Raw genomic sequence first — 27,209 nt, 5'->3', positions numbered from 1 at the left:
TTCCCATAAGGATAACAGCTGATCTATCAATAGAAACCCTCCAGGCCAGAAGGGAATGGCAGGACGTACTGAAAGTGATGAAAGAGAATAACCTACAATCTAGATTACTGTACCCAGCAAGGATCTCATTCAGATATGAAGGAGAATTCAAAAACTTTACAGACAAGCAAAAGCTGAGAGAATTCAGCACCACCAAACCAGCTCTTCAACAAATGCTAAAGGATCTTCTCTAGACAGGAAATGCAGAAAGGTTGTATAAATGTGAACCCAAAACAACAAAGTAAATGGCAACGGGACCACACCTATCAATAATTACCTTAAATGTAAATGGGTTGAATGCCCCAACCAAAAGACAAAGATTGGCTGAATGGATACAAAAACAAGACCCCTATATATGCTGTCTGCAAGAGACCCACCTCAAAGCAAGAGACACATACAGACTAAAAGTGAAGGGCTGGAAAAAAATATTTCACGCAAACGGAGACCAAAAGAAAGCAGGAGTCGCAATACTCATATCAGATAAAATAGACTTTCAAATAAAGGATGTGAAAAGAGACAAAGAAGGACACTACATAATGATCAAAGGATCAATCCAAGAAGAAGATATAACAATTATAAATATATATGCACCCAACATAGGAGCACCACAATATGTACGGCAAACACTAACGAGTATGAAAGAGGAAATTAATAGTAACACAATAATAGTGGGAGGCTTTAATACCCCACTCACAACTATGGATAGATCAACTAAACAGAAAATTAACAAGGAAACACAAACCTTAAATGACACAATGGACCAGCTAGACCTAATTGATATCTATAGGACATTTCACCCCAAAACAATCAACTTCACCTTTTTCTCAAGTGCACACGGAACCTTCTCCAGAATAGATCATATCCTGGGCCATAAATCTGGTCTTGGAAAATTCAAAAAAATTGAAATCATTCCAGTCATCTTTTCTGACCACAGTGCAGTAAGATTAGATCTCAATTACAGGGAAAAAATTGTTAAAAATTCAAACATATGGAGGCTAAATAACATGCTTCTGAATAACCAACAAATCATAGAAGAAATCAAAAAAGAAATCAAAATATGTATAGAAATGAATGAAAATGAAAACACAACAACCCAAAACCTATGGGACACTGTAAAAGCAGTGCTAAGGGGAAGGTTCATAGCATTACAGGCTTACATCAAGAAACAAGAAAAAAGCCAAATAAATAACCTAACTCTACACCTAAAGCAATTAGAGAAGGAAGAAATGAAGAACCCCAGGGTTAGCAGAAGGAAAGAAATCTTAAAAATCAGGGCCGAAATAAATGCAATAGAAACTAAAGAGACCATAGCAAAAATCAACAGAGTTAAAAGCTGGTTTTTTGAAAAAATAAACAAAATTGACAAACCATTAGCAAGACTCATTAAGAAACAAAGAGAGAAGAACCAAATTAACAAAATTAGAAATGAAAATGGAGAGATCACAACAGACAACACTGAAATACAAAGGATCATAAGAGACTACTACCAGCAGCTCTATGCCAATAAAATGGACAACTTGGATGAAATGGACAAATTCTTAGAAAAGTATAACTTTCCAAAACTGAACCAGGAAGAAATAGAAGATCTTAACAGACCCATCACAAGCAAGGAAATTGAAACTGTAATCAAAAATCTTCCAGCAAACAAAAGCCCAGGACCAGATGGCTTCACAGCTGAATTCTACCAAAAATTTAGAGAAGACCTAACACCTATCTTACTCAAACTCTTCCAGAAAATTGCAGATGAAGGTAAGCTTCCAAACTCATTCTATGAGGCCACCATCACCCTAATTCCAAAACCAGACAAAGATGCCACAAAAAAAGAAAACTACAGGCCAATATCACTGATGAATATAGATGCAAAAATCCTTAACAAAATTCTAGCAAACAGAATCCAACAACATATTAAAAAAATCATACACCATGACCAAGTGGGCTTTATCCCAGGAATGCAAGGATTCTTTAATATCCACAAATCAATCAATGTAATACACCACATTAACAAATTGAAAGATAAAAACCATATGATTATCTCAATAGATGCAGAGAAAGCCTTTGACAAAATTCAACACTCATTTATGATTAAAACTCTCCAAAAAGCAGGAATAGAAGGAACATACCTCAACATAATAAAAGCTATATATGACAAACCCACAGCAAGCATCACCCTCAATGATGAAAAATTGAAAGCATTTCCCCTGAAATCAGGAACAAGACAAGGGTGCCCACTCTCACCACTACTATTCAACATACTGTTGGAAGTTTTGGCCACAGCAATCAGAGCAGAAAAAGAAGTAAAAGGAATCCAGATAGGAAAAGAAGAAGTGAAACTCTCACTGTTTGCAGATGACATGATCCTCTACATAGAAAACCCTAAAGACTCTTCCAGAAAATTACTAGAGCTAATCAATGAATATAGTAAAGTTGCAGGATATAAAATTAACACACAGAAATCCCTTGCATTCCTATATACTAACAATGAAAAAACAGACAGAGAAATTAAGGAAACAATACCATTCACCATTGCAACAAAAAGAATAAAATACTTAGGAGTATATCTACCTAAAGAAACAAAAGACCTATACATAGAAAACTATAAAACACTGATGAAAGAAATCAAAGAGGACACAAACAGATGGAGAAACATACCGTGTTCATGGATTGGAAGAATCAATATTGTCAAAATGGCTATTCTACCCCAAAGCAATCTATAGATTCAATGCAATCCCTATCAAGCTACCAACGGTATTTTTCACAGAACTAGACCAAAGAATTTCACAATTTGTATGGAAATACAAAAAGCCTCAAATAGCCGAAGTAATCTTGAGAAAGAAGAATGGAACTGGAGGAATCAACCTGCCTGACTTCAGACTCTACTACAAAGCCACAGTCATCAAGACAGTATGGTACTGGCACAAAGACAGAAATATAGACCAATGGAACAGAATAGAAAGCCCAGAGATAAATCCACGAACCTATGGACACCTTATCTTTGTCAAAGGAGGCAAGGATATACAATGGACAAAAGACAACCTCTTTAACAAGTGGTGCTGGGAAAACTGGTCAACCACTTGTAAAAGAATGAAACTAGAACATTTTCTAACACCATACACAAAAATAAACTCAAAATGGATTAAAGATCTAAATGTAAGATCAGAAACTATAAAACTCCTAGAGGAGAACATAGGCAAAACACTCTCTGACATAAATCACAGCAAGATCCTCTATGACCCACCTCCCAGAATATTGGAAATAAAAGCAAAACTAAACAAATGGGACCTAATGAAACTTAAAAGCTTTTGCACTACAAAGGAAACTATAAGTAAGGTGAAAATACAGCCCTCAGATTGGGAGAAAATAATAGCAAATGAAGAAACAGACAAAGGATTAATCTCAAAAATATACAAGCAACTCCTGCAGCTCAATTCCAGAAAAATAAATGACCCAATCAAAAAATGGGCCAAAGAACTAAACAGACATTTCTCCAAAGAAGACTTACAGATGGCTAACAAACACATGAAAAGATGCTCAACATCACTCATTATTAGAGAAATGCAAATCAAAACCCCAATGAGGTACCATTACACGCCAGTCAGGATGGCTGCTATCCAAAAGTCTACAAGCAATAAATGCTGGAGAGGGTGTGGAGAAAAGGGAACCCTCTTACACTGTTGGTGGGAATGCAAACTAGTACAGCTGCTATGGAAAACAGTGTGGAGATTTCTTAAAAAACTGGAAATAGAACTGCCATATGACCCAGCAATCCCACTTCTGGGCATACACACTGAGGAAACCAGATCTGAAAGAGACACGTGCACCCCAATGTTCATCGCAGCACTGTTTATAATAGCCAGGACATGGAAGCAACCTAGATGCCCATCAGCAGATGAATGGATAAGGAAGCTGTGGTACATATACACCATGGAATATTACTCAGCCATTAAAAAGAATTCATTTGAATCAGTCCTAATGAGATGGATGAAACTGGAGCCCCTTATACAGAGTGAAGTAAGCCAGAAAGATAAAGAACATTACAACATACTAACACATATATACGGAATCTAGAAAGATGGTAACGATAACCCTATATGCAAAACAGAAAAAGAGACACAGAAATACAGAACAGACTTTTGAACTCTGTGGGAGAAGGTGAGGGTGGGATATTTCAAAAGAACAGCATGTATACTATCTATGGTGAAACAGATCACCAGCCAAGGTGGGATGCATGAGACAAGTGCTCGGGCCTGGTGCACTGGGAAGACCCAGAGGAATCGGGTGGAGAGGGAGGTGGGAGGGGGGATCGGGATGGGGAATCCGTGTAAATCTATGGCTGATTCTTATCAATGTATGACAAAACACACTGAAATGTTGTGAAGTAATTAGCCTCCAACTAATTAAAAAAAAAAAAAGTTATGTCAGCAACTAAAAAAAAAAAAAAGAAATTATTGATTTGTACACTTGTAATGGGAGAACTTAAAGACATGTAAATTGCATCTCAACAAAGCTTTTAAAACTGTGGCATTGGCTTTTTTAATACCTCGAAAATCAATACAGAAGCTCTCAACCTGCAGTTTAGATGGGGAGGGGCCGTCTGAGGAAGGGGATGTCTATGAAATGAATTCTTTGGTTCTGAACCTGATGCTAGAGTTGACCAGAATCTCTGACTTAACACTTTTCTCACCAGATGGTGACTGCACCTCCACTGCCACCAAAATTGCTTTGAAAATATTTGGAGTTCCTGAACTCTCCTTTAATTCAGTGTGAAATTCCCATAGCTACTTCAGCCCTTGACAAAGAAACCCAGGAAGGCAGTTTGCCCAGGTGGAGAGAATATGCAGAATTGCTATTCCACCCGGAGTTCTCCTGTGTAATGGGGTGAGGAGGGGATGGGCTGGCTGACTTTAACCCCTGGGGAGCTGGACTTAGGCAGCTGCATCACTGTTTCCTGTGAACTAAGCTCACGTTGCTGTTCTGTTGTTGTTTAGTTATCAAGTCACGTCCAACCCTTTGTGAACTCATGGACTGTCGCCCTCCAGGCTCCTCTGTCCATAGGATTCCCCAGGCAAGAATACAGGAGTGGGTTGTCGTTTCTTTCTCCAGAGGATCTTCCTGACCCAGGACTCAAGCTCATGTCTTCAGCACTGCAGATTTTTTTACCTCTGAGCCACGGGGGAGCCCTACAGCTGCTGATCTGTGAGGTGGGCCAGAAGGTGAGGTGAGACAGAAAGTGAAAGTGTTTATTTCTGAGTCGTGTCCAACCCTTTGTGACCCCATGGACTGTGGCCTGCCAGGCTCCTCTGTCCATGGGATTCTCCAGGCAAGAATACTGGAGTGGGTTGCCATGCTCTCCCCTCCAGGGAATCTTCCCGACCCAGGGGTCCAACCCAAGTCTCCTGCACTGCAGGCAGATTCTCTACTGACTGAGCCACCAGGGAAGGCAAGTCAGGGTTAAGGTGAAAAGCTAGGTCCTACCTCACCTTCCTCAGTCACTGTGATCACTTCGCAATGCTTCTCTCCAACACTGATAGCTACATCTTCAGAGTTCTATGTGCAGCCTTAACCAAACCTGTGCTCTTAGGCTGAGCTCTGCCTCCACACTGGCCCCAAGACCTTCCATCTCTGCCAGTCTCAGGCTTCTCCCAGACCTTTAAGGGCCTGCTGTAGCCCTGAGCACCCCCAGAATGAAAGGCAACTGCCTTGACAGGGGAATCCTGGCCCCCAGCCAACTCTCCCACCCTTTTACTGTCCCATGGCTGCCTCTTCTGCTCAGCTGGGGGGCAACTCAGACCTCATCTCGCTGCAGCAGCAAAGCTCTCAAGGGATCTGAGAGCCCAGAAGAACAAGGTTTCACAAAAATAGAATTCTCATAGGAAACTCAAGAATCTCCCCAAAGAAATACTCAGATCTGGGTGTCAATCTCTTTTTGAGCATCTACTGAGCTTCTGAGTATCTCTAGAAGAAGCACTTGGGGGGAAATGACAAAATACATACATACATATGTGTGTGTGTGTGTGCATGTGTGTGTGTGTATATATATATATATATGTAATTGTTTATATATATTATGGCAATATAATATAATATATATTACAATATATAGGGGAGAAGCTAAGATGGCGGAGGAATAGGACGGGGAGACCACTTTCTCCCCTACAAATTCATCGAAAGAGCATTTGAACGCTGAGCAAACTTCACAAAACAACTTCTGACCGCTAGCAGAAGACATCAGGTGCCCAGAAAAGCAGCCCATCATCTCGAAAGGAGGTAGGACAAAATATAAAAGATAAAAAGAGAGACAAAAGAGCTAGGGACGGAGACCCGTCCCGGGAAGGGAGCCGTAATAGAGGAAGTTTCCAAACACCAGGAAACCCTCTCACTGGCAGGTCTGGGGGAAGTTTTCGAATATCGGAGGGCAACCTAACTGGGAGGAAAAATATATTACAATATATAATATAGAATATAATTACATATATAATTGCCCATAATAACAGGAACTCTGGAGCTGGAAGGAATTTCTGAGATCAACTAATCCAATCCCCTTAAATCACAGATGGATAGATTGAGATTTGTGGGTTTCCCAGATGGCTCAGTAGTAAAGAATCCACCTACCAATGCAGGAAACACAGGAGACATGGGTTTGATCCCTGGGTCAGGAAGATTCCCCCAGAGAAGGAAATGACAACCCACTCCAGTATTCTTGCCTGGAGAATCCCATGGACAGAAGAGCCTGGTGGGCTACAGTCTGTGGGGTTACAAAGAGTCGGACATAAGTGAGCAGGCATGCACAATGCAAAGAGACTGAGGTTAAGGGAGGGAAGATGGGCTGCCTAAGGAGTTCTTGTAACCAAGGCAGGTGCAGTGGGCCTTTAGCTCGGGCCATGAGGAAACACAAGGAAAGGAAGGAGTATTCCTCTCCTCTATGTGTGTTGGGGAGGGTGGGGGGGGCGGTGGCACTGGCATTACAGTTGGGCCACTGAGCCAGCAGGATGTCCTATTCTTCGGGACACACACTCCTCCTCCAAGATTCTGTCTGCGGTCTTGTTAGACTGTCCACCTCTTTAAATGTCTAAGTCACTGCTTCAATCTGCTCCTGTTTCCTACTGAGAGGGCAGATCACGCTGTTGTGGTTCGTGGTTCAAGGCAAGGACTCAGGAGTCAGACACACTAACTTCAAAGCTCGCCTCTACTACAAAGCCTTTGTGAAATCCGCCCAGGTTAATAAACTTGGGTGCCTTTGAAAAAATGTGTCATTGGAGGTCTATCACACAGGATTTTTTTTTGTACAAAGGAATTTAGATAGATCTGCTGTCTCAAAAACAACTGCAGAGACTTCCCTGGCGGTCTAGTAGATTAAGACTTTGCCTTTCAAAGCAAGAGGGCATGAGTTTGCTCCCTGGTCAGAGTTGAGATCCTACATGTTTTGTGGCCAAAACACCAAAACATAAAAAACCAGAAGTGATATTGCAAGATTCAATAAAGACTTTAAAAATGGTCCACATCTGAAAAAAAAAACTTTAAAATAAACAAAAATAAAACAACTGCAATTATGAAAATGGCAAGGAATCATTGACTAACCCCAACATGAATATGCATTAATTTAGTTTGACTGCTTATCTGGAAGACAGATTTTTAATGTTAGAAGAGATCTCAGAGGCTTGGCTCTTTAACCATGCCATTAAACCCTGTCTTCCATTAAACCCTTCAAATACTGTCATGCAGCCTTGTCTTCCAGCAAGACCTGGTTTATTATTTTCGAAGCTGGCCCCTTCCACCATGGGTTGGTTCTAATTATTTGAAAGGCCTTCCTAGTATTGAGCTAATTGTTTACTTTCTTCGGGCAAGTGAGGTCTACCGGTTTTGTTTCTATCTGACCCACCAGGCTCTTGTGAGGACAAGATGAGACAAGAGATAAGACAGTGCCTTGGAAAGTAGAAAGCTGATCCACTTTCAAGGTATTATCTGTTAAGATAATAAATACAGGAAATGTAGCTTTCCCTTTTTTTTGATACAATCATTCAAATAGCAGATTTAAGAAAATATCAAAGGTGCTGTATCTTGATTTCAGCTATGAATAGACTTGAGGCTATTCTAGCCGTGTGGTTTAGCTAATCTTAGAGTTGGTGAAATCATAGTTGATTTTATTCATTTCCTATTGCTACACACACACATACACACAAAGAGGCTTTAAAAAAACAACACCCATTTATAATCTCATTTCTATACATAGGAATCCAGGTGGCTCCTCTACTGATGGTCTCACAGGGTCAAAAATCAAGGAACCACTTGACTGGACTCTTATCTAGACCCTCTTGGGGAAGACCTGCTTCCAGTCCCATTTGAATTCTTGGCCGAATTAAGCTTTACCAGTTATAGGACTGAGGTCCTTGGTGGAATGTTTTACAGAATTTTTACTGCAAGGCAGTAGATGGGCAGAATAGGAGATAAATTTACAAAGACCAACTTTTTCCTATACACAACTGAATTTTGATGAGATTCTGTTTGTCAGGTTTTTCTCTTATGGACTATACTTTTGGTGTAACTAAGACATCTTTGCTTAATTTCATTCATCAAAATTAACAACATTTGCACTTCAAAAGATGCCATGAAGAAAATGAAAAGATAAGCAACAGGCTGGGATAAAATACTTGCAAACACATAAGCAATATATCCAGAATATATAAAGAAGTCTGAGAACTCAGTTAAGAGTACAAACAGCTCAGTCAAACAATAGACAAAAGATATGAACAGAAATTATGTCAAAGAATATATACAAATGACCAATGAGCACATGAAAATATGCTCAATATCATTATTACAGAAATACAAATTAAAACTCAAATGAGATCCTACTTCACATCCGCTAGAATAGCTACAATAAATAAGACATAATAATAAATGTCAAGGATGTAGAGAAATGGAAAGCCTTACACATTGCTGGTGGGGATATAAGACAATCAAGTTACTTCAGAAAATAATTTATCAAAAGTTAAACATAAAACTGCCATACCACCCAACAACTCCTCTCCTAGGTATTAACCCAAGAGAAATTAAAACATATGTCCACACAAAGACTTGCAAGCAAATGTTCACAGAGACATTGTCTGTAATGGCCCCAAACTAAAAATTACCTAAGATAACTGGATAAGCAAAATATGTCATTATCTGTAAAATGGATTATTGTTCAGAGATAATAAGTAACAAATTACCGACATATATTTTATAAGGAAAAACCGCCAAACATCACATAAAATGAAACAAGCCAGACACAAGAGACCACATGCTGTAAGATTCCGTTTATAAGAAATGTACAAAATAGGCAAGTTTATAGAGACAGAAATAGATTAGTGACTGTGCAGGACTATGGGTGGGAATGAGGATTAACTATAAATGGCCATGAGGGATCTTATTGAGGAGCATAAAAATGTTGCAATTGATTTATGGTGATGTTTACACTACTTGATAAAGTTACTAACAATCATTGAATTATACACTTGGATGGGTAAAATTTTTGACATAAAATAAAGCTCAATAAAGTTGTTTAAAATATATATATATATATATATAATTAAAAAAAAAACCTTATATAGGAATAAAAAATTTAAAACTCCCTAGAGGTAACAATAAGAAACACTCAAATCTATATGAAAATATTTATAAACTTCTCTAAGAAACACAGCTGAAGGTGTTGCAGGAAGAGGGACCCCCTCCAGGGCCTGAAACTGGACTCTTGTCTAATACGTGGAAATGAACTGTCTGAGGAGACACATGTGCTGACAAAGCAAGAGATTTCATCGGGAAAGGGTGCCTGGGCGGAGAGCAGGAGGGTAAGGGAACCCAGGAGAACTGCTCTGCCACAACTCACAATCTTGGGTTTTATGGTGATGGGATTAGTTTCCGGGTTGTCCTTAGCCAATCATTCTGACTCAGAGTCCTTCCTGGTGGTGCAGCCTTGTTTAGCCAAGATGGAGGCCAGAGAGGAGGATTCTGGGAGGTGGTCAGACATATGGTGTCTCTTTTTGACCTGTCCTGAACTCTTCCAGTTGGTGGTAGCTTATTAGTTCCGTGTTCCTTACCAGGACTTCCTGTCATAAAACAACTCATGCAAATGGTTTCTATGGTGCCTGGCCAGGGTGGGTGGTTTCAGTCAGTGTGGTTCCCCTAACAAAAGTATGAACAAAGAGAAATAGATCATATATTATAAAGATGTGAGGCCAAAATTTATTTGATGGTTTTAAGGCTCACCAATTAAAACCTTAATCATTTATATTTGGAACTTGACAAAATGATTAAAGTTCATTTGAAAGAAGAAAGGAAGAGCTTAAAAAAAAGGAAAATGCAAATAGATGATACCTTGCTATAAAAATATTACAACTCACAATAAAGCTGCAGTCCTTAAAGAGTACAGCATATAGATGGATTAACATAATGATGAGAGAGAGTAAGAATAGATAGGCTGAGGCAATTTGATAGACTCAAAACTTTGAATAGGGTGATGGTTATTAAGCATCTTTTTCCACTCAGTACACTGTCTTTTCATTTTGCTGATGGTTTCCTTCATGGTGCAAAGGTTTTTAAAAGAATGAAATTTTGCCATTTGCAACAGCATGGATGGCACTGGAGGGTATAATGCTAAGTGAAGTTAAGTCAAACAGAGAAAGACAGATACTGTACATTTTCACTTATATGTAGAATCTAAAAAAATTAAGCGAATGAATATAACAAAACAGACAGATACACACAACAAACCAGTAGATATCAGTGGGAAGAGGGTTGAAGAGAGGAGTAATACAGTGGAAGGGGATTAAGACTTGTCTCTCTGGTATGTACAAAATAAATAAGATACAAGGATGTGATGTACAGCAAAGGGAATAGAACCAATATTGTATAACAACTTTTTTAAAATGTGTTTATTTATTTGGGCTTCCCTGGTGGCTCAGATGGTAAAGAATCCGCCTGCAATGCGGGACTGAGCACAGTGCATTTATTTATTTACTTTATGGGAGTCTAATTGCTTTACAATGTTGCGTTAGTTTCTGCTATGCAGCAAAATGAATCAGCTGTATGTGTATATATTTCCCCTCCCTCTTAAGCCTCCCTCCCACCCCACCCCCAATATTTTACAATAACGTTAAATGGAGTATCATCTATAAAAACATTGATATATTCACTATGCTGTATACCCAAAACTAATATTACATTATAAATCAATTATGTTTCAATAAAAACTTGAACACAGAGGGTATCATTTTGCTGTGGTGTGTGTGCTCAGTCGTGTCTGACTCTTTGCAACCCCATGGACTGTAGCCCGCCAGGTTCTTCTGTCCATGGAATTTTCCAGGCAAGAATACTGAAGTGGGTTGCTATTTCCTTCTCTAGGGGATCTTCCCGACCCAGGGATCAAAACTGTGTCTCTGGCCTCTCCTGCATTGGCAGATGGATTCTTTACCACTAGTGACATCTGGGAAGACCATGACTTTGGTAATTGTGGCCCATTCAGAAAATCACCCTCAGACTCTTGCATCAGTTATATCTTGCCCACTTGCCTTAGTGCCTGAGAAATTAAGAGGTTCTGCCAATGGATAAGCAGTTGACTAAGACAATCCTTCGGGTAGGGGATTGTGTGTGAAGGTGAGGGAAGGGGAGTGAAGCAGAAGGAGATCCTCCAAAGATGAAGAGACAACCTAGGAGAACAGCTTTTGTTCAGCATGAAAAAGGATCACCATTTAGCCCTTCAACTTAGCATTGTGTTCAAGTCCTGGGACCGCGGCTGAGCCATTGTACCTACTTATACATTCTGGTCCCAACCAGGCAGTGGGACGTTCTGAAGAAACAGGCATAATCAGTCGGATGTACAGCAATGTGGTTGTGCCTTTAATGAATGTGCAGAGGCTGTGCGGATCAATTGTCCATTTGATTAATTCCTCTGGCAGGAGAGAATTAAATGTACTTAAGCGATACACCAGCAAAAGCTCAATGCTCTTTAAAATGCGATTTCCTGGGTGGAGGCCAATTTTTTTTTTTCCTGGCCAAGACATTCCTTGAGATAATAATGGAAGTCAATGAGAAAATGGAATTTGCCGTATAAATATGCACTCCACACTAGAAGAGCATCTCACGTGCAGAACAAGGTCAAGCTCTGTACACTATTCACCGTTCTTTGCAGCAAATCTTCCTTTTAAGTTCCTATTTGCATTCTTCCATAGGAGAGGTAATAATGCCTATTTTGAGAATAATTCATTGTCCAAACTTTACCCCGTCCCTCTAGGAGGCATTCAGCATTAGAGTACTAGAGATCTCTAACTCCAAAAGAGGCAATCATTTCCTTCAAATCATGGGCAGGTGTGAAGACCCAGGGAAAAGGAAAGTCATGTACCTTTTATTACTTGGAATAATGTCTGATGTGCCAGGGGAGGGGAAGGAAATACTCTGAATGGTATGGGAAGCTGAATGTGTCAACCCAGGTCTCAGAAATCATTTCACTGCTTTTACACAGGGAATATTTCTCAAATGCCTGTTATTTGCTGGACATGATGTTGGGTCCTGGGGCACCATGGAGCAGTGAGCCAATCAAAGTCAATGCTTTTGTGGAACATATAGTCCAAAGTGAGAGACAGACATTAATCAAGTTGCTCAAACATATAATAGCTTCACTTCTCTGCTCTGAGTGATATAAATTCCCAAACTATTAGCTCATAGTCCAAGGCAGGCAAAAAAGCTCACCATCAGAGAGAACACCCTTCTGGATGCCCTTTCTGTTTAGGACAGGTGTCTTGCTGAGAATCAGCACAAAGGCAAAGACATGTGAGAGGGTCCCCTGTGAATGAAACTCCAGGTGGGAAAGCTTTTCCCTGAACTCACAGCAAATGAGCCCCTCCAGCTGATCGTGATCCAGTGAAGCCCTAGTAAAAGCCCTGAGACACGCGAACCCTCAGAGTTACTGCTGCCTTTACTGTTGAGGTACAGAGAAATCTGCCTCTCCCTCTGAACTGACGCTGCCTGCCTTTTGTCCTCAGCTGGGGAAGGGAGCAGGGTGGGTGCCCAGCTGAGAGCACGAGAGAACATAGTGCCTGCTTCTTCTTTGGGAGCCAAGGCATAGACGGAGTCCCATGTGGACCCCTCCTTTGAGTCAATCCCCCCTCCCCAATTCTGTCATTCTTATGATCTGGGTTTTCAACAATCAACCATCGTTCATTCACCGAGAGATGATAATTCAACATCTACTAGGTGTTGGTGAAAATAGCAACAGATAAGACAGAGATCTCTCAGAGGAAAAAGTGTACATTCCAAAGGGTACTGTTGCCAATAAACCAGACGGCAAGTTCATTTCAGAATGTGGGAGATGTTGAAAAGTGAAAGTGAAAGTTGCTCAGTAGTGTCTGACTCTTTGTGACCCCACGCACTATGCAGTCCATGGAATTCTCCAGGCCCAGAATACTGGAGTGGGTAGCCTTTCCCTTCTCCAGGGGATCTTCTCAACCCAGGGATCAAACCCAGGTCTGCTGCATTGCAGGAAGATTCTTTACCAGCTGAGCCAACAGGAAAGCCCAAGAATACGGAGTAGGTAGGCTATCACTTCTCCAGTGGATCTTCCCAACCCAGGAATCAAACCGGGTCTCCTGCATTGCAGGCAGATACTTTATCAGCTGAGCTACTAGGGAAGCCCTTAGGGAGAGGATAAATGGGGGAATCCATAATGTTATTTATGTGTGTATGGGTATGTGTGTGTGTGCGCCTGTGTTTGAGAGGTGGGAGAGGTTGTCTTTTAGAAAGAGTGATCATGGAAGGTCTCCTCAGAGTGAAGAGCAGAGCAAGAAAGGATGAGAGGGTGACAGTGGAACAGAAAGCGTGGGGAAGAGCAGTCCAGACAGAAGGGACCACATGTGTTCAAGGCTGTACCTTGAAATGAACTTAAAGGGATCAAGGAACACAGAGGAGGCCAGTGTGGCTGGACTGCAGGGTGTGAGGCATCAGGGTGGTTGGCAGGAATTACTATGTTCTGCAAGGAATTCATAGTTTAGTCTAAAGGCAGTGGGGAGCATCCAGAGACAGTGGTGTGACCTCTATAGGCTCCCATGAAACAGAGAGATGCAAGAGTAAATGAATGAGTGGTTTGAGTGGGACTCTGGGTGGAAGATGAATTTAAAAAATGAAAAGCATGGCGGGGGGAGGGGGGGGCGGGCAGAGATAGACCAGAAGGTTTTCTTCTATAGATCATGCTGGGACCTCCAGTGACTTTGAAGTTCCCACACCCCTATTCATTCCATGAGCCGAGTGATTACAATTTCACTAATTGCTATTTGGAAATATATCTGAGGATTTAGCCAGAATACAGGCGATAATACTTAAAATAGGCAGAGAGAAAATTAAGTAAAAGAGGGCACAGATTCTATTTGGCCACTTTAACCATCATAATTTACGACCATCTCTTCATTACCTACAGGTCGCTTATTCTGGGTGAGCCAGTGACTCAGATATGCAGGTCTTTTTGCAGAAGAAGAGATTTAATGTTCAGTGGAATTATGAGGGGAAAGGGCACCAGCATTTAACAGAATTTATAGAAATCTCTGCAGAATTAATATACCATTTCTCACATGGATCATGACCTTATCTCCCTGTCCTCTCTCTCCTTTGCCCACATTCTTTTGTCAGATGAATCTTTATAAAATAAGTTTTCATCCTTTTTTACTCCTCTGATGAAAAAGTTTCAATAGTTAATCACTCCTTACTGGATAAAAAAAATATGATTTTCACATTTCACAGTTAGACTCTTACCCATCTTACCAGGCTCGTTCCTGACTACTTCCTCCAAAGTCCCTCTTCCAGGAACATGCCTTGAATTTTCCCATATCCACATCTTTGCCCACAAAACTCCAACCAGAATGCTGATCAGTAGTCCTTCACCTTTGGGACATCCCAGACCACTTTAACAATTAATGAATGCTATAGATCCAACTCATGGCAAAAGGAGAAGGGGGTGACAGAAGACGAGATGGTTAGGTAGCATCACCGACTCAATGGATATGAATTTGAGCAAACTCCGGGAAACAGTGGAGGACAGGGGAGCCTGTCACGCTGCAGTCCATGGGGTCACAATGAGTCGGACATGACTGAGCGACTTAACAACAACAATGTATCTTTTCAATAGAAAGGGTGACAAGTGCACAGCTTTCTGTACAACTCCATGGATACCCTGTCAGTCATCCTACAACGAACGGAAATCCTATCAGAGTCCTACACACCCTTCAGGGTCCAGATCAGATACTGCTCTTCCCTGATGTGTTCCTGGTCTTCTTCTTCCTGCAGTGGTTGAGACCCTCTGTGCTCAGACATCACTTACTTGGAAGTTTGTAGGGAACGGCTTTGTGCCCTATTCTGTACTATGGCCTTGCATGTTTTCCCTGTGCTATTTATTTCAATCAGTTCAGTCACTCAGTCATGTCTGGCTCTTTGCGACCCCATGGACTGCAGACCACCAGGCTTCCCTGTCCTTTACTATCTCCGTGAATTTGTTCAAATTCATGTCCATTGAGTCAGTGATGCCATCCAACCATCTCATCCTCTGTCGTCCCCTTCTCCTCCTGCCTTCAATCTTTCCCAGCATCAGGGTCTTTTCCAGTGAGTCAGTTTTTCCCATCAGGTAGCCAGAGTATTGAAGCTTCAGTTTCAGCATCAGTCCTTCCAATGAATATTCAGGACTGATTTCTTTCAGGATTGACTGATTTGATCACCTTACTGTCCAAGGGACTCTCAAGAGTCTTCTCCAACACCACAGTTCAAATGCATCAATTCTTCGGCATGATATTTTTAAACTTTTGTGTTTTTTTTGGTCATGCAGTGCAACATGCAGAATGATAGTTCTCCAATCAGGGATTGAACCTGAGCCCCCTTCATTGGCAGTACAGAGTCCCAACCACTGGACCACCAGAGAAATCCTTCCCCTTATATATGTCAGGAAGCATTTAACAAGAGGCTTCCTGTGTGCTGTTTTGGATCTGTCAGGAACCCTCTGGCCCTTATTGATTCCTGAATATTCAGGAATTAAGAGAAGAGGCACGCCTTTCCCGGGGCTGAGGAATCGAGGCATTTCTCATTACAGTGATAAGTACTCTCTTCCTTTTTATGAGCCATATGGTAAAAGGTGACTGTTTGCAACTCTCCCTCTGATAGTGATCATCTTATGTTTTGTAAGTCTGGAATTTTAATCTCTGTCTTTGCTGAGAATAACCACTTTGTAAGACAGTATACATGCCCACACCATGTTGATTAAAACACCTTTACTCCATCAGAGCTTTGGTCCCCATGTCTTTCTTTCTTTCTGTCTTTCTATTCCTTCTTTCTGTCTTTCTCTCTCTATTTCTGTCTAATTCCTTGGAGCGCGGAGGCCTGCTGAGCTCACTTTCTTGCCCGGGCTTCTAAGACCCTCTCGAGAAGGCACACTGCCTTCACCCACTTGAGAGGGCGCCTGGTGCCTACGTGCAGCAGCGCGAGCCCTAAGAACAGGGCTCTATTGGCTTTCCACGGAAACCAGGGGATGTCAGCCTCTTTCTCTCTCTTACTTTCTTATCGTCGACTCTGGACCACCAGGTTCTGGTCCATTAAAGGACCAACACTTATACTTCTGAAATTTTTATCTACACATGTCTTATTTCCCTCAATAAAACTGGAGTTTAAGTTTCAGTGATCTCTGCATTTCCAGGGACTATTAGTCCACCTGGCATAACCACTGAGCCCATGCACTCTGGAGCCTGTGTGCCAAAACTAGAGAATCTGTGCCCCACAACGAAAGATCCTGCATGCCACAACTAAGACCCAAGGCAACCAAATAAATAAATGTTAAAAAAAACCATGGCTCACCGATTTGCTCTGGGGTTTGCTCTGACAAGGGTTCTGTCCTATGCCATTTCAGTTTATTTTACATCTGTTGGGTTAAGCCTGGCCCTCCCCCTGCAGCCTTGTGGACAAATAGCAAGTGACCGTGGACGGTGAGAGCCAGACAGCAGACAGCTCCTCCGTCAGTGGCTGATGCTGGTGCTCACCTGTCTGTCAGAGGCGTGATCACCAGGCGAGGGGTATTCCCCAGGTACTCATAGGAGTATAGAAACTGGGCATCACAGATGTTGGCAAAGCAGTGTTTGGCCTCATCGTCCCATCGATGCCTTAGCTGGGACAGCCAGAGGAAGGCCTGGGCGTTATCTACCTAGAGAGGGAGTGGCAGAGTAGGTTGGTAAATCCAAGATTCAACAGGTAGGAGGTGGCCCCATGGCCACAGAATTCGCAGGGCTCAGGGTGACCCGGGTGTTGTGCACCGTTCAGGGGAGCAGCACGCTGCCCAGAATGGCACAGAAAGCATGAGCCATTTGGATGATGCTCTTTTGCTGGGGGGTTAAAGGGAGATGCAGCCACCTTGGCCCTCTCCCAGATCCCTGACGGGTGCAGAGTTTGGGGCCCCTGTGTTTTGGCCACATGTAAGCTTCTCCCAAACCCCAATACTTGTGGTATAGGTACCCACAAAGAGCAGTACTCTTGAGAGTCCAGGACTCACCTTCTGAGCAATCATCTTGGCCACCACGTCCCGAGCATGGACATCGATGGTGCATATGGTCATGATCTTCTGCCGGTCCCCCTTGGAGAGCTGGCCAATGAGCATGGTGATGAGGGTTTTGAGCTGGGCCACTTGCTTCTTGTAATAGTCCTTCATGGCATTCTCATAGCCTTCCTCCAGCCTTGCAAATGCCATGCCCACCTCTGTGGTCCACCAGATCTGGGTACAGGTCAGGGCCACCTACGGCACCAAGAGTTGCTCAGTAAAGCCATTACCAGGACTGTCTCTCAAACCAGCCCACTCTCACACAGCAGGGGCTGAGAATATAACTGTGTGGGTGATGGACATCCATTCCCTCCCTCTTCCACCAGCACTGTTCCCTTGAACATGTGTTTCTAAGTCCTTGGAGATATAAAGTGGGTACGATACAAGTGGGGAGAGTCCTTTCTTGAAAAATGTACCATTTGGTTGAGAACAGCTAAAGGCTCATTCAGGTCAATGTCAGTAGCTTTTAGAAACTGCTACACTGATCCTTCTGTTTTTGCTTCTCAAGCCACAGCAACTTTCCTGTGCCTGGGAGGATAACAAAGTCTTGATTGGACGTCTCAATGATACTCAGTCTTTGCTCTGTTCTTCTGGAACCCCTTAGAGTTGAAGTATTCTAGTTGAGTGAGCCACTGCTGATTATGTGTGGCAGATTTCTTCTTGCCCATAGTATTTACACTATATCTTTAAAAATCTCTTCAAACTTATAACTTTGAAAAGCCAGCTCTTTCTTTTAAATTGGAGTCTGATTGCTTTACAACATGTGTTAGTCTCTGCTGTACAATGAAGTGAATCATCAGTTATATGCATACATATATCTCCTCCATCTTAGACCCCACATCCCACCCCTCTCGGTCGTCACAGAGCCCAGGGCTGATCTCCCTGTGCTATCCAGTGGCTTCCCACTAGCTGCTTATTTTACACATGGCAGTGTATACATGTCAATCCTAATCTCCCCATTCATCCCACTCTCCCCTTCCGGCCCTGTGTCCACGTGTCCGTTCTTACATCTGTGTCTCTAACTTTGAAAGGTCTACTCTTCGCAGGTCAGGAAGAATGACACTGAAATTCAGTGCCGTCACTTTGATTTGTTGGAGAAGGAAATGGCAACCCACTCCAGTATTCTTACCTAAAAAAAAATCCCATGGACAAAGGAGCCTTGTGGGCTATGGTCCATGGGGTTGAAGAGAGTTGGACACGATGGAGCCACCAAACACCACCACCACTTTGATGTGTATTCTTCAGAGATTCAAAATAAGTAAATGGAAAAAGTGATTTAAATGAACCTTTCTTCTGCTTGCTGAGAAACAGAAGATCTAATATGGAAAATGCATAATTTTGATTCTGCATGGTGAAGAACTTAGAGACACTGATCCTCTGTGGTCCCCCTTGGCTCAGGAGACACTGCTCTAGATGAATCTGTCAGAATGCAGGAAGAAACACATTTTCTTGCCTCAAAATTCTGATTAAGGCAAACAAGGAATCCTGGTGGGAATTATTCACTTCGTGAAGCAGAGAATTCTGCTATAGTATAAAGTACCATTATTGAATTTACCTATTTTTTTTTTTGCCTTTGGATTTAGACACGTTGGATTTTTTTAGAGGTTCCTCCTGCAGTGTGATCTTGTCGGAATGGTCTGAATGTGATGTGCAATTATATTTGTGACTCCTGTAGCCCACCAGGTTCCTCTGTCCGTGGGATTTCCCAGGCAAGAATACTGGAGTGGGTTGCCATCTCCTTCTCCTGGGGATCTTCCCAACCAGGGATTAAACCCACGTCTCCTTGCATTAGCAGGTGGGTTCTTTACCACTAGCGCCACCTGGGAGGCCCTTCCCTTCTGCAGCACTGGCTTATTTCTCTGCTCTGTCTACACTCACTGTCAACATTTCCCCCCTTCTTCTCCCTTCTCAACTACTGGCAGTGTGAGCTCTTCTCTACCACTTCACTGAGATGGCCTCACCAAGGTCATGGATGTTCCTTAGCTTCTTTACTTTGCTTGACTTCTTAGACATGTGTGGCATAACTGACCTCTCACCTGCTATCAACACCTTCTGTTTTAGTTCCCATGATCACCATTGCCAGGTGTTCCTTCTCTCAGAAAAGGGACTGTTTCTCATTCTGCTGCCCTGGTTTCTCTCTGACTATGCAGCTTTTGGATGATGCTCATGGGTTTGATCTGAAGCCTCAGCTCAGTCTACACAGTCTTACATAACTCCTAGGGCTTCAATCACCGCCAGATATCTGTAACCCCCAAATGTACCAGCAGTAGTATTGGGTTGGCCAAGGAGTTTGTTTGGGTTTTTCTACAGGATGTTATAGAAAAACCCAAACAAACGTCTCGGCCAGCCCAATACTAGACATTAACAGGGAAGGGAGGGGTGGTGTATTGCAGCCAGGGTCATTAGAAAATAACCTCATTAGCTCCCCCTCTTTCTTTATTACCCTCCTGAGATCCTGGGAAAAGACTTAGCTGTATCTTGGAATCACATCACTCCCAAGCAAGGTCTATAAGAACTCTGTCCCAGTTTCCTCCCCCGAATCCATCTGCTGCCCCTTGCTCCCTCCGCCTGTTACTCCTGCTTCAACCACACTCATGCCTCAAACACCTTAGACTCTCCCTTGCATCTGAGCCTTTGTCCACACTCTTTCCCACACGTGGGTGCTGTTACCCTCTATCTTTCACCTGCCAACTCCTATTTCAAACCTCAGCCTAGAATCATGTCTTCAGGAGGGTCATCCCCAGACCCCATTAACCAGCTCCCAGAGGACCCCAAGTTTCCTTTACCATCACACCAGGTCCCATTTTTAGGTGGCTGACTTCCATGCCAGTCTGTAAACTCCATCAGGGTGGGATTGCATTGCCTTGTTTCCTGCTGGTATCTCCTGTGCTCAGCGAAGAGCTTGGCACATACAAGGAGGGCTGGCTCAGTGAGTTGAATTGTTTATGTTTTCTCCCTGCTGTATGCAGCTAATGGGGTAAAATGGACAACCCTTAATGCCCCAAGGTAACCACTGAATTGCCTCATGGCTGACAATTCCCTGGTCCCTCCCTCTGACCCCTTCCCGAGCAGCCTCCCCTGACCCTAAAGCATGGGTGAGCCTGGCAGCCCCCAGGAGGCTGACAGAGGTCATGGAAGAGGAGAGCGGGTGAGGATGGATCAGAGGATACCTGAGCTGGGTAGTCAAAGAGCCACTGTTCCCTGGGCTTTTCTTCGTAGGCGGTTACACCTTCTGTCATCTCGTGCCTCACCGTGGCCTTCATGCGAGCCAGCACGTGGTTCAGCCATATTTCTACCTGGAAGAAGAACTTAGGGTTAGACTCGGGGTTCCTAAGAAGATGTGCTCAGTGATACACGTTTTCTTCCACTTAGATGGAGGCAGTGAAGAAGATGAGCCCAGGCAAGATGTGCAACCCTAAATGGTTGCCAGAAGGCACAGGAAAACCATTCGTCTGTGCAATGCAGGGCAATGGTAGTTGAGACCAAGGCTCAATTAACAACGGGGGGTGGGGGGCGGTGTGCCCACTGGAACCCACACAGCAGAGGAGCAGGTTTTGGGGAGACAAGACTGCCAACCAGAGATTAGGGGGAAATCTTCATCTGGATTGTGCTTGCGTGCTCAGTCGTGTCTGACTGGAACCCCAAGGACTGCAGCCCTCCAGGCTCCTCTGTCCACGGGATTTCCCGAGCAAGGAAACTGGAGTGGGTTGCCATTTCCTACTACAAGGGATCTTCCTGACCCAGGAGTGTAAATAAATCAGTGGATTCTCATGACCTTGTCCATGGTGCATATGGATTATATTTTCCAACTAAATGCTTTCTGAGACTACAGAAAGAACACCCAAGGTTTGAATCAAACCCCAATGTCCCTTTCATAAAACTGAGAATGTCTATTTTCAGATGCTAGAGTTGCTTTCCAAGATGCATTTGGATGAAGGTAGAACTCTAGAACTCTGAAGATCTTTTCTCCAGGCTTTACTCTGGACTGGATTAGCACCCCAGGGACCATGTTTCTTTTGATATTTAGGATAATGGGGGCTTCCCAGGCAAAGAATACACCTGCCAATGCAGGAGACTCAAAAGGCTTGAGTTGGATCCCTGGGTCAGGAAGATCCCCTGGAGTAGGAAATGGCAATCCACTCCAGTATTCTTGCCTGGGAAATCCCATGGACAGAGGAGCCTGGTGGGCTGCAGTCCTTGGGGTCACGAAGAGTGGGACATGACTGAGAACAACACAGAAGAAATGGAAGAGAAAGAAAGAGAAGAGAAAAAAGAAGCAAAAGAGAAAAATGCAGTAGGATAATGAACAAAGAAGGGCTTGTCTACGTTAGTGAAGATGGTGAAAGGTGGGTGGGAGGGTTAAGGAGAGAGGGTGTCATGTTTTGTGTTTCTTGAACTGTGCCGGGGAGATGTGGGGCTGGTAGCTTCTGGAGCAGGGCGGTGGTGGGCTCTCCACCAGGTAGGGCTGTAGGAGGTGTATGTGTACAGAGAAGTGAACACTCAGGTTTATGATTCATTTCAAAGGGCATTTTCTCCCAGGGAAGGTGTCAGTGACCCAGATTCCCCTGTGGGGTGCTCCAGGGCTTGTCATGTTGAAGTCTCCTGGTGCTGCTAATCATTTCCAAACCCTTTTCTTGTTGACTCAGGGAGTTGTTTATGTGCATTTTATTGCTCTCTGCACAGGTCTTTGAGAGAGGAAGATATATAGGTATTGACATGTGTCCCCACGGAGAGGAAAGTGGGCGCTGGAAGCTGCTCCGAAGTCAGTTCAAGTCGGAGGTCTGGGCAGTCCCCAGGCACAGAGACAAGTTCTGGTGCAAGGTCACAAAGGCTGTTCTGAAGGCTGATGCTTGACTGCAGACACTTGAGAGACAGAGGCATGCGTTACCTGCCCGCTGCAGTCACAGGACTCGCTGAAGGCCACATATTCTCCTTCCTTGCTGTACATGCCAAGGCTGGTCTTGGTTGGCTTCTCACTGGCATCTAGCTGGAACTGCATCTTGGCCATATTGTCAAATAGTTTGGAAAGGTGGCGTTGAACCTACAAGTGGAGAGCATGTCCAGGAAGTTACTTATGATTATTGCTTCAGTTCAGTTCAGTTGTTCAGTCATGTCCGACTCTTTGCGACCCCATGAATCGCAGCATGCCAGGCCTCCCTGTCCATCACCAACTCCCGGAGTTTACTCAAACTCATGTCCATCGAGTCGGTGATGCCATCCAGCCATCTCATCCTCTGTTGTCCCCTTCTCCTCCTGCCCCCAATCCCTCTCAGCATCAGGGTCTTTTCCAATGAGTCAACTCTTTGCATGAGGTGGCCAAAGTATTGGAGTTTCAGCTTCAGCATCAGTTCTTCCAATGATTATTGCTTAGAAGCTACTTATTATTATTGTATTGCTTAGAGGGCTATCCTGTGACAACCATTAAAGTGTTGGGTACCAAATGTTTAGAAGGAAGCTAGGGAATGATGAAGATGTGAAGTTGGGATTTAGTTGGACTGGATAAAAGGGAATATAGATCTAGTGGGCAACACGCGTTAACTACAAACCAATGAAGCCACAAAAGTTTGATTAATTTCTGCCTGATCTACTATGGATGGGAACAGACTGGAGCAATAACTAATTCATAAGCCCTCTTCCTAAGAAAACAGTACTGTGCAGCAGGAGGGTAGGCACAGGAGAGTCTACAGATGAATGCTAATGTGCCAAAATCTGGAGGATCAAGCGCAGTGGTGACCATGGCCTGTGGAAGAAGTCACTCAGTTGTAGGAACCACTTTGAGGCAGGAGACCAACCTCTGTGGGTCTAGAGCAAGGGCCAGCAAAGTCACAGCGGGCAGAAAGTCTGGTTGTACTGGAGCTTCTCCCAAGCATGGCATCTCATGATACGGAGGCAGTGATGCCTTGGGCAGTAATCCTAGGACGATGCCAGACAGAACCACACTGTGGTCCTGAGGTGAGAAGAACAGCAGGTGAAGAAGAAATGACAAACAGGAAGCTTCCCCATGTAGAGTTTTTTTTGAAATACAGGGGCCTCCTGAGAACTGTGAGTTTTAACCTTTACATTTATGGCAATGAGCTCTCTCGCTTATGAGATGGCGGGAGAAATTCTAAGAGTATTGAAGTAAACTAAAGGTGCTGGAGGAGATCCCACCCAGTGACTTGGAACAAATAATAGAGATGGACCTTTCTTTATCCAAGAACAAATAGTGGATGAAAGCAACCACCACAATTAACACAAGACCGGTGAAATTATCCCACAACTTAAAAGAAGGATAAAGCCAGACTCAAGAAATAGAGTAAGAGCATATCTATATACCTATAACACAGGAAACAGAAGTAGTGATGAAAAAATATCACCTTGTTTTGCTTTCAATTAAGTGAAAGAAACATGAACTCTATAAAATTTGAGGTAGAAGATAAGAAGAATTGGTAGAGGTAGAAAAATAAAACAACAAATGGGGCAGTGTAGTTTTTAACAGCGTTAGCAACACAAAAGGACCAAATAAACACACACATTAAATATGGTGGATAAATCTGAGGGACATGGAAGAATGCCAAGGAAGAGGACTAAGAGAGAAAAAAGTGTATAAATATGTACCAATATGTATGAATAGATGAAGATAATAATCTCAACCTACAGAAATATGATGAATCTGAGGGAAAAGATTATCCACATAACCGGAATAGAAATACCAAGTAGAGATTTCTTGGGTGGTCCAGTGGTTAAGACTTTACCTTCCAATGCAGATGGTGTGGGTTCAATTCCTGGTCAGGGAGCTAAAATCCCACATGCCTCATGGCCAAGAAACCAAAACGTAAAACAGAAGCGATATTGTAACAAATTCAATAAAGACTTTAAAAATGGTCCATTAAAAAAAAAAAAAAAGAAATATTATGCAAAAGTATACTGAAAGAAAACATTTCCAAGATAGTGAAAGCCCCAGTTTTCAGAAAGGGAACAAAAACGTCATCGTGTTAGAGAAAGATAAAGCAAGGATCCAAGCACATAGAAATTTTCAAAAATTTAATTTAAATTTTTATCTCTACAGAGATCCAACTGGAAAGAAACTGGGCTACCTAGAAAAAGCAGGTAGCCAGAGATGAGGTTAGGGACCATGCTGATGGCAACATAGGTCAGATAGACACACTGCTTAATGGGGCATAATGGGGAGCTTGAAACTCTCCTGCTGGAGCATCTCAGTCCTCTGTTTCTACAAGCGCTTCCCTGCTTACCTGTTGAGGGGCTGTACCGTTGGAAAGAATGTCTAGAAGATCGGAAGAGGAGAGGAAGTAAAACCTGGGGAAGGCAAGCCTTTTGGTGTCCAGGTACTCCGCCAGGGCCTTCTCACACAGGTACAGCCTGAGGGCACAGAGAATCTCCTTGTTAGGTTTGCCAGGATCCACAGGCATGTGGATGTTACCTAAATGCAAACGAGTGTGACCTGTGAATTACACTCAGGAGTGATGTATGCATGGAACATCTGTGGGCATGTGCATACACCCCTACTAGTACACTTCCATCATAATAAACACCTCCAACAGCATCCCATATTACCCAAGTACACGGGCAAATCAAGGCACACGGCCAGACACACACGCTCACTCTCTCACTCGGGCAGTTAGCGAAGGTAAGGACCTGAGAGACAAAGACAGCCTCTCCACTACAGAGGCAGCTGCACACCGACCATCACCTGCTCTGAATATCTTCCAGCTTTTCATAAAGACCTGGCTTGTTGGTGGCTTCCACTACGTTTGGAGTTTTCCGAGCATCATAAGCTAACTCTTTAAAGTCTATGTCGATGCCTTCAAATCTTTTAGAATCCTGCAAATTAAAGTGTGGAAAAAAATTAACCCTCACTCCTTTCAACTCCAAGAAGCTACCCTCATGTACCAAGCCTGCTTTCGAAAACTGCTCCTAGGTTGTGTAACACAGAGATTAGGCCCAAAGGAGGAAACACCTTTAGCTTGAATCAATGGTTCTCACACATTTTGGTCTTAAAACCCCTTTCTGTTTGTAAAACTTACTGGGGAGTGCAAAGAGCTTTCGTTTATTAGGTAACATTATATCTATCAATGCATATTCTATGTTAGAAGCTAAAGGTGAGAAGCGTTAAAGAATATTTGTCAATTCATTTAAAATTACAGCAATAAGCACTTTATTTTAATATAACACATATTTTAGTCCAAAATAAGTATATTTTCCAAAACAACATAACTTAGAGGAAAAGTGGCATCACTGCACTTTTTTTTTTTTGCCAAATCTCTTTCATGTCTGACTTAGAAGATGGCCAGATTCTCTTCCCTGCTTCTGCATTCAGTATGTTGTGATATCGCACCATGTGGCCTCTGGAAAATTCCACTGTATGCTCATAGAAGAACAAGTGAAAACAGCAAATGCCATTTAGTATTATTATTAAGATAGTTTTCACCTTGAGGATCCCCTGGAAAGGTCTCAGGGACCCCTTGCCAGAGGTCATCAGACCACACTTTGAGAACTGTTGGCATAAACTGTGTAATTCCTAAGTCAGGCAGATGGTGGATCCTATGTGCTTTCTGGATCCAAGCAAAAGTTTCTATAACCAAAGTAAGCATTTCGGCAGCAAAGGTGCTATGATGATGTCAAAGTGAAAGAGAAAGTGTCAGTTGCTCAGTCACATCCAAATCTCTGTGACCCCACGGACTGTGGCCTGCCAGGTTCCTATGTCCAAGGCATCCTCCAGGCAAGAATACTGGCGAGGGTAGCCATTCCCTTCTCCAAGGGATCTTCTTGACTCAGGGATCAAACTCACATCTCCTGCATTGGCAGGTGGACAGTTTACCATCTGAGTCACTGGGGAAGCCCGTGATGTCAAAAGTAATTAAATATTATCATTTTCCCCAAATACACACACTCTCACAGTGTCGTTGAAATGATTGAGACAATACTAAATGCAAAGCACCTCAGCCCAACACCTGGTACCTGGTGAGACCTTGTGTGGTTATGATTACATAACAACAATCATAATGGTATGTGCTGGACATTCAGCTTTAATGAACTTCTGGATGTAGGGACCAGGCTTAGTCTCAATTTACAGATGAGAAAACCAGGGCACTGAGAGTTCAAGTAACTTCCCCAAGGTCCTTGAGAGGGTGGACTCAAGCCTGGGATGCTGGCCCCAGTCTGCTGGGACCTCTGTGACCCATGCCTCTCTCCTATCAAGACTTAAATTATGATTACTTAAATGAGGTATCTTTCACCAGTTAAAAATGAAAAGCTATTAAGAATTTATAGAATCATCTGGAGATTTCCCTGGTGGTGCAGTGGATAGGAGTCTGTCTGCCAGTCCAGGGGACACGGGTTCCAACCCTGGTCCAGGAAGATTCCATGTGCCTTGGGGCAACCAAGCCTGTGAGCCACAACTACTGAAGCCCAAATGCCTAGAGTCCATACTCTGCAACCAGAGAAACCTGTGCACCGCAACTAGAGGACGCACAAGCAGGGCAGTGAAGAAGCAGCACAGCCAAAAATAAGATAAATAAATAAAAAGGAAGGGTCAGAAGCAAGGGACTTCCCAGGTGACTCCGTGGTAAAGAATCTGTCTGCC

The 27,209-nt window shown here is 43.0% G+C and overlaps 1 protein-coding gene across 1 annotated transcript in view; it reads right to left on the bottom strand.

The window, feature by feature from the left end:
* The window catches only part of DNAH9 (dynein axonemal heavy chain 9), a 290,174-nt gene that overhangs the window by 178,525 nt on the left and 84,440 nt on the right, over positions 1 to 27,209 (bottom strand). The window contains exons 21-26 of the mRNA XM_061141084.1: positions 25,317 to 25,447; positions 24,859 to 24,985; positions 22,515 to 22,667; positions 20,797 to 20,922; positions 17,582 to 17,821; positions 17,076 to 17,236 (exon numbers count right to left, since the gene is read on the bottom strand). Of these exons, the coding sequence (XP_060997067.1) occupies positions 17,076 to 17,236; positions 17,582 to 17,821; positions 20,797 to 20,922; positions 22,515 to 22,667; positions 24,859 to 24,985; positions 25,317 to 25,447 (938 nt within the window). The remainder of the gene's footprint in view (positions 1 to 17,075; positions 17,237 to 17,581; positions 17,822 to 20,796; positions 20,923 to 22,514; positions 22,668 to 24,858; positions 24,986 to 25,316; positions 25,448 to 27,209) is intronic.

The sequence above is a fragment of the Dama dama genome, chromosome 5, assembly GCF_033118175.1.
Source record: "Dama dama isolate Ldn47 chromosome 5, ASM3311817v1, whole genome shotgun sequence".
NCBI lineage: Eukaryota > Metazoa > Chordata > Mammalia > Artiodactyla > Cervidae > Dama > Dama dama.
Note: the sequence above shows the minus strand (reverse complement) of the source record. Positions and strands in the feature narration are given on the sequence as shown.